General features: G+C 30.8%; 1 protein-coding gene across 1 annotated transcript in view; it reads left to right on the top strand.

The window, feature by feature from the left end:
* Positions 1-372: 372 nt before the first annotated feature.
* LOC145326254 (organic cation transporter-like protein) overlaps positions 373-12,956 on the top strand; it is a 34,810-nt gene continuing 22,226 nt past the window's right edge. The window contains exons 1-4 of the mRNA XM_080169459.1: positions 373-534; positions 5,052-5,139; positions 5,718-5,809; positions 12,078-12,153. Coding sequence (XP_080025585.1) covers positions 377-534; positions 5,052-5,139; positions 5,718-5,809; positions 12,078-12,153 — 414 coding nt within the window. The 5' untranslated portion in view covers positions 373-376. The remainder of the gene's footprint in view (positions 535-5,051; positions 5,140-5,717; positions 5,810-12,077; positions 12,154-12,956) is intronic.

The raw sequence follows: 12,956 nt of genomic DNA, 5'->3' as shown, positions 1-12,956 counted from the left end.
GCTTAAAGTGACTTGTCGAGGACAGAAACCCAATCCCATCTTTTGGAAAAATAAATTGAAAATGAGCGGGGAAGGGGAGGGGTAGCTTTCCGTTTGTTTGTTTATCACTTTAGGTCAGGTTAGGTTTTAATGAGTACATGGTTGCCCCGCAAGAGTTAGGAAAAAAACTACATCTGTCTTTTCAATTTTTAAAAAAATATGAAGGACGGGGGCTTTCATTGCTCGATAGGCATTTTATGGGAAAACATTGCAATAAATAATTTTTAATATTTGGATAAAAACTTCTATTCTTATGTTCTTTTATATATTGGAAATGCATTTTTAAAGATTTAGAAAATTAATTTTTAACTTTTTTCTTCTTTTTCTAGATCCTAGTATGGTTTTAAAGCTTCTTCCAGGCCACTCCTCGCGAGGGGGAGGGGTCATCGACAGTAAGGGAGAGGAGGAGAAGGGGGAGGAGAAGAAGATGGCCCAGGAGAAGGGGAATGAGGAGGGAGGAGATCCCATCATTGATTCTCTGGGAGAAATTGGAAAGTAAGTTTATAATTTTATTTTGATTTGAAAAGCGCTTTTTTTTTAGCAAATTAGCTCTATGACATTTTTCTGTTAGTGGATTTTTTTTCAGCTGCTATTAAAGATAAACGACTGACAATTGAGTATCTGCTCTATAACTATCTTTGTCCCTCAGTCCTGGAACTTATGGATGAGAAAATGTCATTCATTCAGCTTCTTACAAGTTAAAATATTCTGAAATATTAACCGAACCACTATTCTATTCTATCACTCACTTTAACTGATGGTCCATCAAAATGCTAGGTGAAAATGATCATCTTTTCTATAACTCAATCTGTCTGTTTGAATGATATATTAATAATATTCCCATTAGTTTGTATATATTTCATTCCTGTAATAGATACAAAATATTTTTATCTGAAAGCCTCAAATCAGCTGTCTGTCTACAAATATTGCTTTGATTGAAAGAGTTAACTCAAAACTATTTCATCTGACCTTTTTTTCATAGTTCTGCGACTGTCTTTCTTTATCTTTTCTTTGGCCGATTTGCATCGCATCGTATTATAGACAGCTTTTCGCAGAAATAAAAATTATAAGATTGTTAGCCACGAGGGACCAAAGGACCGAGTTAACAAAACTGATATCAATTTATGATTCTTATTTTAAGATACAATACAAGATTTTTTTACAATACGATTTTATAAATGATTATTTAATATGGGATTGAACCTGTTCTAATCCAGCGGATATTAATCTGTTTCAAAGTTATACTATAAAAAAAATTCTCGAATTTTTAGTGGATTTTGAAAATAGATTTTTATAACTAAAAGGTTTCTTACAAACATGTTAGATATTCAATGATTAATTTATACCAAAGAAGCGTTGTAGCATATTATTGCTTGCTTTTAACCTTTTTTATAAAAATCTCTCTGAGAATAAATTTTTGACCTAAATGTATTAAAAGGACGATTTAGCGGACAAAAACACTGTTATTGAGAAGAAAAAAGTAATTATATACATATTTCCATGGAAAATTTATATAGGGCTATCCTGAAAACGAAAAATTCCATAGACAAAATAATATGTTTTACATTTTTTAGTTTGTCCTTTTTCTAAGGAAGATTTCTCTATTACTGTAAAAGTATGAAATGAAAGCTTTATTTGCTGGAATTTTTTTTTGTGTTAAATTTTATATAAAAAAGCCAAAAACACAAATTGTATGGTAGAAGAATACTTTTCTTACTAATTCAATATTTTCCTTCTATTTTAATTTTTTTTTAAAACTAAAAACAGTCCTTTGACAGTTTTTTGTCTAAAAATTTAAGACTTTAAAAGTCATTTGATGCCTAAAAAGATATTTGTCATATTTTCTTTGAAAATTTACTTTTCATTTTAAGAGATTTTCCTCTTAGGACTTTGGTAAAGAAAAGCCACTCTACAATTCATAATTAGAGTATTGCTTATTTGAAACATATATGCATAGAGAATTGACAAGAAATGAGCATGGGTTTGAATGACTTAAGATTTCTTATCTTACTTTAAAACTTGGCTGCTTTTAAACACTGATCTGCCATTGTGCTGGTTGAATTGATATATGATTTCCATTCTGCTTTATCGCCGTTTTTCTATGGTGAATGTAGTATCTTTAATGGTAAAATAGATTTTTTTTCTTTTTAAAAAATTCTGAGCATTTTTGTCTTTAGGTTCATTTGGTATCTATTATATATTTAGGAGTAGCAAATAGGGGGGCTCCCCCCTTACACATTAAGGTTAAATAATATTATCTTAATTTTTAATAGTTATATCATAGGAAAGTACTTTGAAAATACTATTAAAATACTTTTAGCATGTGTAAGAATGAGGGTAAATATTTAAATAATCTTGTAAATAGTTTTAAACAAGGACAGTTATATCCATATTTATACTTGCAATGGACTGATATGTTCTTTTATGACAAATGTACCTTTTATTTATTACACACGTATATTTTTATTACAAATGTAACTTTATGAAAAATTTATGAAATGTTTTAATGACAAATTTATTTATACCTAAAAATACTGAGAAACTATTTTTACATTCTGTATACTGTACAATATTTGATAGTGAATTATCCTATCATCGGTCTATCACCAGGGTTAAAAAATACATTTACATTGTTATGTAAAACTAAAATTTTTATTTCTATTACAATTAGATGCAGACAGAAGTAATGCAAACACAACTAGGATGATTATATTTATAAGTATTGCAGTAATAATGTTTTTAATAAGTTCATAGGACAAACGCAAGAGTGACAAACGTCGGTGTGGATACTTAAACGTACATAACCTTTTTTAAATCATCTTATAGGTGGGGGGGGGGGCTTATTTGTGTATTTATATCTTATTCTAACCTAACCTTAATCCGTCTATAAATATGGTATAAAAAGTGTACCAAAAGAAGCATTTATTAGTTATAGCGAGGGTGAGGTAATGATAAGGAGCCCTCGTCCTGAAGCGTGTCAAGTCACGATAAGCTTTGACATGGGCTTATTATAACGTCGGAGTGGTTACTTAACCGAACCTAACCTATTTTAAATCATCTTATAGGGGGGGGGGGGGCGGGCTTATTTGTGTATTTATATCTTAATCTAACCTAACCTTAATCCGTCTATAAATATGGTTTAAATAGTGTACCAAAAGAAGCATTTATTAGTTATAGCGAGGGTGAGGTAATAATAAGGAGCCCCCGTCCTAAAGCGTGTCAAGTCATGATATGCTTTGACATGGGCTTATAAATTAAGATTACGGTATTGGCTGACTTATGTTCATGTATGTTGTAACAGAGTAGGTGCTCAACTTCAAATTGCAAAAAAAGTTTGTCTGTTAAAATTATCCGGCATGGATTCCTTGCTTAGTACAGACTTAGTACTAGCTTCTCTGTAACCAGATATTTTGTACAAATATACAAAAAACCTACATTCGACTTCTTTTATATCAGGACTAGCGGCTATTTTTCTTTTCCCAAAATAGTTTTAAACCTTCTATAAGAAGCTTTACTGCAAAGGGGGAGGGGGGGGGGGGCTTTTGTGGTCTCTAAATTAGCAAGTTAGTAAAGACATACAGACAGAATAACCTGAGGTGGATTCTTTAAAAAAAATTTGCACTACTAATCGCCTAGTGGGGCAAAATTGTTTTCGTGAAAAATCCACCAAAATCACATTAAAAATCTACAAAAATTAAACAAAATCATATGTTAATAACCCTTCTATGATTTTGTTTAATGTTTGTAGATTTTTAATGTGATTTTGATAGATTTTTCACGAAAACAATTTTAGTATCCCGGCCTCTAGTTTATGACGATATTATAGATATATGTATATGATGAGAAGATTCTTCTTTTTAAAAAAGCTAAGCTAATTGTTTTTTTTCCAACGAGACAGGGATTGGACAATTGACGACAAATTGATCCCCCACATATTCAATTCATAGGATGAATTTCAATTGTTTGTTGCTTATAAATATAGGACAGAAGTAAATTTTGTATATCCGCACAATTGCACTGTAAACAATCTAAGTTCCTTACTATGTAACTTGCTTTCTAAGTTTTCACTACCTCCACTATAGTTAGAAAAAAATGCAAATGCGACAGAAAAATTTGCTCGAAGAGTAGCAAAAACAAGGAGGTCTATTCCCAATGAAGTTGATATAAGTAGTAAGCAAGCAAATAGGTGAAATGACATTTTTAGCCCTTTACCATTTAGTGTTATTTTTCCCTCTCTCATAAATATAGCATCATCAAACATTCTAGGACCAGCTCAAAGCTTCCTGATATATAGCACCACGCTGACACAAGGGCTGACATCCAGAGAACAAACTAAAAACCAAGCTTTAAAGAACCCATTTTGCGTGGCATAAAAAGATTTACTTCTGAGCAATAAATACATTATGTTGTACATACTTTTACAGCCTGTTTGCTAAATGAATGACGTTTTTTTTCCAGCTTGATATCTATGTTATGTTTTCTTAGTAGCGAATCTACTCTATAAGATTTTCTGATTAAAATCTAACTATGCTACTTTTAAAAGATTTTTTAGCTATGTTTGTTTTTCTTTCTAATATTCTAATTCTTTAAATACCATGTTTTTTATAATTAGGCAGTCGTTTTTATATAAGATTACCCGACTTTTTTCTGATACCAGTTTGACTGATGGTTAATTGCTTATTTAATCATTTATCTAATGTTAAAGCAGAACGTTTCATACAAGTTTGAAACATTTCATAAATAAAAAAAAATAACTAATTAAAATCCCCTTTAATTTTTTTCTGTCTCTCTTTGTCTGTCTGTTTCTCTCTCTGTCTGTCTGTCTCTATCTGTCTATCTCTGTCTGTCTGTCTCTGTCTGTCTGTCTCTCTCTGTCTCTCTCTGTCTGTCTCTCTCTATCTTTCTCTCTTTCTCTCTCTCTATCTATCTCTTTTCTGTCTTTCTGTTTCTCTCTATCTGCGACTTTTTCACCTTTTTGCTGTGCCGATGTCTATTTTCTAATATCTCTCTAGGTATCAATTGCTGGTTGGATTGCTGTTTGCTGTGATGGAGATACCCCACGGATGGTGCATGCTAATGCACAAATTTATTGCACCGAAGGTAACAGAATTTTCGGCCCAAAAGTGTCTAGTTTAACCAAGAACACCCTTACCCCTCCTTATTTTGAAATGAAAAAAAAATAGGGGGGGGATGTATTTTTAAGTTAATTTTTTATTATTTTTGGTTAGGCCTGAAAGGATTTGGGACCCTGGCATGGGTTAGGCATAGAAAAAAAACTATTCTCCCCCTTATTTTCAAATAAATGGGGGATTTCACTGCTCTATAACCACTTTGAAGAAAAGAGCAAAATTCTTAACAGGGTAGTAATAGAACAAGAACGATTACGTCCTACAGTTTCGAAGCTGTTTGAAAGTGTAAGCAAAATATTAGGTAAACCATTGACAGAGCTGGAGTAAGAGAGTATTCTAGTCCAGTTATAGCATATGTATTTAAATGTACAAAATAGAGAGAAAGTGACTAAAGACCAAAAAAAGGACAAAATTTACTAACTGTGCCCGTCATACTGTTTAATATTAGCATTACAGACAGAAGGACAGACAGACACAACACAAATAGAGTAACTTAACTACTAACAAAATTTTAATATTAAATATTTCTAAATACTTTCCATATTTTAGGTTGATTTTACATGTGTTGGACAACCTAACATAACCGCCCTGCCCTACGCTAATATTACAGAATCTGAAATTGATCAGTGTTATCTTTACAGGTAATATTATTATTTTAAAATTAAGGATTTAAGCAAGGATCGGCTGCAAATATAGCCGCTTCAGTATACACTGTATAATATCTATAATACAAAGTAGAATGATGTCTGTCCGTCCGTCCGTCTGTCTGTCCGTCTGTCTGTCCGTCTGAAGCTTATGTTCTCGGTAACCACTGAACCGATCGGATTCTACTCTTCAGGGTATATACCTATTGGTCCTGTGGTGGTTTTAAGCTATTTTCTTGGGGGGTGGGACACCCCCAACCCCCCCAAAAACAAAAATATCCCCCCCCCATTTTTTTTTTTTTTTCTTATTTGCTGAAGATTTCCTAGGTCCTTTGTTAAAAAATATTTTTTATTCCAGCATTTATTTTGAATGAAAGAATAGCAACATTCTCTCACTAAAAACAATAAATATTAATTTTTTTATCACCTCTTGGGGCAAAGCCCCTAGAGGCTAGGGGCGAAGCCGCTAGTAATTAATAAAGTAATAAATTTTTCTTCTTAAATTTAAAATGGATGAAAATATCCACTAAGCGAAGTTTAAAAAATCTTAACAGAATTAATCAAACAAACAATCACAAATACAATATAATATATTCAACATTATAAAGAACAGAAAAAAATTATGTAAATTTAAATGCTTAATATGTAGATACTTACATTAAAGATTTAATTATAGAGATGTTTCGCTTATACAATATGCCTATTTACCCTAGGAATTTTTTTTCTCCAAAAACCCGCTGAATCGGATTATCATTTCATAACTAAAATGTATTCTTAAAAGTTTAAGAATTATCATGTTTATTATTGCCATATTAACTTTTTGGTAATAATTGTAGAATTTAAGTTGGACCTAAATGTTACAGGAATCATATTGTCTTGTTCAAAATTTATAGGACAATTTTACGAACATGCCTAAATTAACGATAATCAACGGATGTACCGACCCTAAATGTACAAAAGCTTCGCTTTCAAAAATGTCCCAACCACAGCTTTATTCATACTCTTTGATATCAGGGATCTAAAGGGATAACACAATAGCTGATAAATTGATGTACATTGTACATCTCCAATGATGATACACATAATTGTCCCTTCTGAAGATTACATTTATTGGTTTAAACGTTCGAACCCTCGACTAAATGAACCTACCAATCAAAATTCAATCAAAAGTCCCGAATTTTGCTAAATCCAACGAATAAGAAAATGTTAATATAAGACTTGGAATTCGTGTAATAAACATCCCAATGTCCTTTCCCTCCCTGTTTTGATGTACTTTTTGTTGAGAGCAAGAATATTATGTAAAACCTATTACAGACTTTCTTTCAAGTCTGAAAAATGTTAGAGTAGAAAACTTTTAGGACACGTATCTACTCTAACACTCTGGCATGTACGTTAGTTTGTCTGTCTTTTATTCACCAAATATGATCCTGTAAAATAAATCTTTCTATTTATTGATAAATTTAAAAATTCAAAACATTAATTGCTTAAAATGAAATAAGGTGTAAAACATCGTTTGATTTTCATTTAAACTTATTATTTTTTATTGCTGCGTTTCTTATGGATATTTGATAGTCCCTGTTTACATCTTATTTGTTGGACTTGCTGGTTTAATGAATATACTACCAAAACCTTTCAAAGTAGACTTTAAAGTTTTATGCGTTACTTAAGAAGATTAGAGAAAAAAAGTGATTTATAATTATGCACTGACCAAAGAAACCGGGGTTTTCGCGGATAAAAAAAATAAAAATATATAAGATTAAAACCCGTGGGAGTAGTTTTATGATTTTAAACAGTGGAAAATAATCTGTTATACATGATTCTTCAGTATGGCTGAGAAACAATACAGCGAATATTAGTCGGTTTCAAATATACATTTTGGAAATTAGTTTTTATACTGCTGCATAGAAATCTTTTGTGGCACTACTTTATAAAAAAAAAAACTAGATTGTTTTATTAAATGCGTTGATAAAGTCAAACTGTTATTAATGAACTTACCAAAACCATTTGCCATCAATGCGCGTAAATCTGTAATTACAAATAATAAGTAATAAATAAAAACTGATTTATACTACATAAAAATACATAATAAGCGATTACTTTCCAAGAGGATACAAGGCGCATTTGATTGATTCAATTTTAGTTGTTAAAGAAAATTTTTTTTTCGAGTTGGTTTCCGGGTATAGAGTTACCCACCCCCCAAAAACTTTTCCTGTACCTCTAAAGCTCAACTTTAAAGAAAAACCCTGTCTCTTCAGCGGTGAATGAGACCCTAAGACACATTAAGACAGATAGATAGACATCCTGTTACTTTAATAGAAGGATATATTGCAATTCAATTCAATATGAATTTGAAAACCTGATCCTTATAGAACAGAAGCGTTAATAATCAGATTCATTAAATTATCATTAATTAATAAATATAATTTATAGGTACTATGTAAGCAATCTTTTTAATTATTACATACTAATATATAAAATTTATACTTCTGTTAATTACATGTGAATTATATTTTAAAATCACATTACTCACAAACGTGGCTCATCCTCTCGTCGTCGGGGAGGTGATAGTTTCGAATCTCGACTTAACACCACGTCATAACTAAGGACATTAATGGTTCCCACTGCTGTTATGTCAGGTGCTCGACGTAAATAGTTAGAGTATGGGTAATGCAGGACTTCTAAGACAAAGGTCGTGCAATCAAATTGCTGGTTGCCTATAGAGCGAATGGACGCTCTTCACCGCAAATAAGATGCGGAGTTTGTTTCAAGGTGCGTGGAGAGGACTAGAACCCGAAGCGACACCAAGTCCCATAGAGGTCATCATAATTGTAAAATTATATTATTTATTTGTTAATTAATGATTTTAATAATGAAGTTAACATATATTTCACTATGTTTGTCCGTCTGCTTTTTGTATCTGTAGATAAAAGGACAAGTAATATTTTTTATTTTTCACATATTTCTTCACATCTATAGTGTTTTTGCTCTGATTTTTAAAATTTTTGCGGATGATATTATAAAAATTAAATTTCAGTCATTATACAAAATATAAACATTTTTTAAAAATTAAAAATAAGTAGGTAAGCAATATTTCGTGATTTTTTCTCTCCAAATAACTATTATTTGTTTCAACAAATGCTCTTTAAATCTCCTAGTCCGTATTTTATTGTGCTTCCCTACATATTGATGTTGTCATCCTTGTTTTTAAATATTAAGCATTTTTATTTTTCTTTCAGATATCTGTCTTATTTATAATCTATTTAGAAACATACTGTGACGTAATTATGGACGTAAGAGCATATTATTTATAGAGAAGCTTAGCAACCCAATTATGATAATGACAGTCATTAAAATAGTGATATTGACCCAGCAAATTTATTGCTGATTTATAAATTTTCCTTTCATGGAAATGGAACAAGGTTAAAGTATACAAGATATTTGAAAGGGGAAAATAAGGCAGATTAAACTTAATTTTCTTATTCATTTGACCTATTTAGCAGGTAGGGAGGGGACATTAGACCGTATATTTTACTGCCACTCATATTTTGTTATTTGTTGGCCTAAAAACTTTAGGTTCATTTATAAAATCTTGATAGCTCTGATCAGACTAAAGGTGTACCCAAAATTATGATCTACACAAGGGGTAATTTTGTTTATCATTATTGGTATGCTTAATCCTCCACACCCAAACACGCTTGCTACAGAAATGCCAACATTAATTGAATTTTGATATTAAATGAACGAAATATTTCAGTAGACCTTTAAATAAATACTGTTTTACAATTCAGTGTTTTGTTTTGTGTGTTATTCTTTTATTTGAACAAAATTTACCTATCTATTTAATTTATTATAACAAAACATTTTAAATGTTTTAAAAGAAAACTGAATGTAACTCAAAAATATTTTTTTTTATATCTTTTAAAATAGAAATACAGATATTTACACTTTTGGCTTTTGAATAAAAAAAATTTTTGTTTACAATTAGAGGGCAACGATAAAATATTGTACTTTTTTATTTAAAAGGTTGATTAATTAATCTATTATTGATCTGTCCCTTTATAAGAGGTGAATTTGGACAGATGTTTGACTGATTCAATTGGATTGAAAATAATTTAAATATCAGAATATTCTGGAATGAATTTAGATATCATTTTAAATGCATTTATTCTGCATTTATCTTGATACAATGTTGTCCGAGATGAGGGAGGGGGTTATATCCTCCTCCCCATAAAATGATTTTGTTGGGATTAAATAAATATTGTACAATTCACCCCCCTTCATAAACAAAATAATAACCTTCAAGTTGGGGCTGACATAGACAGGCATCCCTAATATAGTTTTTTTTTTCATATCCCATAATATAAAGTAATAAGGTTTTGTTTTGTCAGTAGATTAAGATTTTAAAAAATACTGTACCTATTGAGCGTCACATATGCCCTTGTATGATTTTAGGCTATTTTATTTCAATTTTAATGTCTTATGTGAAATTGGGCTATTTTATGTTCTAGACTTAAAAGATATAATGAAAAGAAATCGAATGAAAAAGAACATACGCATAACGCATATATCTAAAATTAAATTCCGTTTCAAAATAAAATTTCCACGTAAAATTTCAAAATTGTTTTGAAAGTTCAAGTTCAAAGGACACTCTCTTCATTGCATTTTTTGTTGTTGTAAATTTTAACATTTTTCTTAATCCTAATAAAATACGAACAGATTAATTATCAACTTAACTGATTGGGGTAAGATAGCTCCTTTTCACTTACTCGAATGTTTATTTAATAAAATTACTATTGACTACGCCCCTAGATCTAGGGGCACTTAAAGAAAGCGGGGAAGAAAGTCGACCTTTTTCATTAGTAGTTTTTTTTAAAAAAATTGCGTTTCACTTTCTAAAAGGGCGATTTCTCTTAGAGTGAAGTAACCATACCCATCAATAGATATAAATCTACCCTGTACCTATAAGAAGCTTTACTTTAAAGAAGATTCAAATCAGTTTAGCGGTTTAGAGAGATCCTTCGCTACAAACAAAAAAGCTTTCTACTTTATATAAGTAAATTAGCGGCTTCGAAACTAGCCTCTAGAGGCTTTGCCCCAAGAGTTATTTAAAAAAATAAATACGTGGCTAAAAAAAATTACATGAGTATGAGAATCATTACATCTTCTAGTACCTACCAAAAAAATCCTTGGGGGTGGGGTTATTTTTTGTTTTTGTTGGGGTTGGGGTTGTAGCATAAAACCACCACAGGACCAGTAAATAAATTCCTTGAAGAGTTTAATCCAATCGGTTCGGTGGTTACCGAGATCTTAAGCTGCAGACGGACGGACAAACATCATTCTACTTTGTATTGATATCAAAACTGGTCAAATAACTAAAGATACTATTGAAGATACACCTTTTAAAATTTTTGTGCCATGCTTATTAGTTGCGCAACTTATTGAGTTTGACATTTTTACAAGCTGCACAATAATTTTACAGTTTACAGGAGCCTTTTATTGTCCGTCCACAGCAGGGAAAGGAATAGGGAAAATAAAAGATAACCTATTAAAAATTAAATCTTTTCTACTGTAACAAGATCACGTAATTAAAAACATTAAGGGACAAACGGACAGTAATTAATAATGTCATTGTGAACTTACATATATATGTATATGTATAAAAAATTTATATCTATCTTTTGAAGCATAACTGACATACCGACGAATTAAGTAAACTACACTGTATGGTCATGGTACAGGGATCACCAAAACTTCAGCTGTCTATTTTAGATAACAGTCATTAAAAATCACATTTCTCTCATAGCGTTACGGAGTACTTACGGACGGACGGACAGTAAATTATAGTGTAGCTTTACTATTAAGAATATGAAGTATATGAAATCCCTTATTTTTATTTTATGTCTCACCTCTACGGGGCACCTAACCCTAAATGATAATATTCCTTCGGCTCTTCTAACCATTGCAAAACCTTATCTAACATTGAGATAATTATTAAAATTATGATATTTCTTAAAAAGTTTGATTTTGGGTCATGCGCTTTGATAGATGCTGGTTCTATTATCCCAAGTTTTTATCCCATCCGTATTTAGTTCATAAGAATGTAAGATAGAACCTAAATCACAAAATAGCGATTACATAGATACTTAGCTGATGAGGTTAACTTAGGGTTAGTCCTCAAAAAGAGACTATAGGCTTGGTAGTAGATGATGGGATAAATCCCACAGAATATCAATGCATAAAAAAGCTAAAATATTTTTTCTTTCAGTGAGTATGGAAACAACCGAACAAAATGCACAGAATTTGAGTTTGATGAAACAAACTTTCAGAACACGATTGCACAGGTAAAGAAACACAGGTTTTTTTCGAAGCTACTCTCTAATTAAATTTTTTTTCGCACCTCTGACCAAAAGATTTTTTATTTTAGATGGTTTGTTAGACACAATAGTCCGTCCAACTTAAAAAAGAAATTTCACATACAATTTATATTACGAGTAACAAAAGTTTTTAGACGATATCATTTCCCGAAAGCTAACTTTATCACTGTGTCCTTATTGGTCCAATTTATTGATTATGGATCTAGATCTACTATATTCATTCTCTGACCGTTACAAAGATATGTTACAGCAGAAATAATCTATGAATAGTATTTTTATATGATTGAAAAGCTTTGCTATTTACATTTTCTGAACAAGTGCCAAAAGATTTTCTTAGTTTTAATCTGATATATATTGTTAGTATTTTATTGTGATTCATACCTATGTACAAAATAATATCCTTGTTAATTTTGGAAATGTATTTTTGTGCACTTTATTGGAAAAACAGAATCTCATACATATATGTGTGTGTATATATGCTATACACATAAAGATTTATAGAAACAAAGATGACAACATCCATACTAGCAAAGCTTTAAAAACAGATGGAAAGACAAACGAACAATAACTCATGTAGAGTATCAAAACTTTAAAAAAAGAACATTAATTTTAAGGTGTAAACAAATTATATCGTACAAAGAAATGTTGTCAAAAAAGTTAAAATCAACATGTTTTAAATGGACCTGCGGACTTTCTAGTAACAATTATAGAATTGCTAAGCTTTCTAAATCATACCTAACTGTTATAGGAATTATCCTTCATAATTTAAA

This window comes from Acartia tonsa, chromosome 8 (assembly GCF_053477335.1).
Source record: "Acartia tonsa isolate MP-2025a chromosome 8, ASM5347733v1, whole genome shotgun sequence".
NCBI classification, from domain to species: Eukaryota; Metazoa; Arthropoda; class Copepoda; order Calanoida; family Acartiidae; genus Acartia; species Acartia tonsa.
Note: the sequence above shows the minus strand (reverse complement) of the source record. Positions and strands in the feature narration are given on the sequence as shown.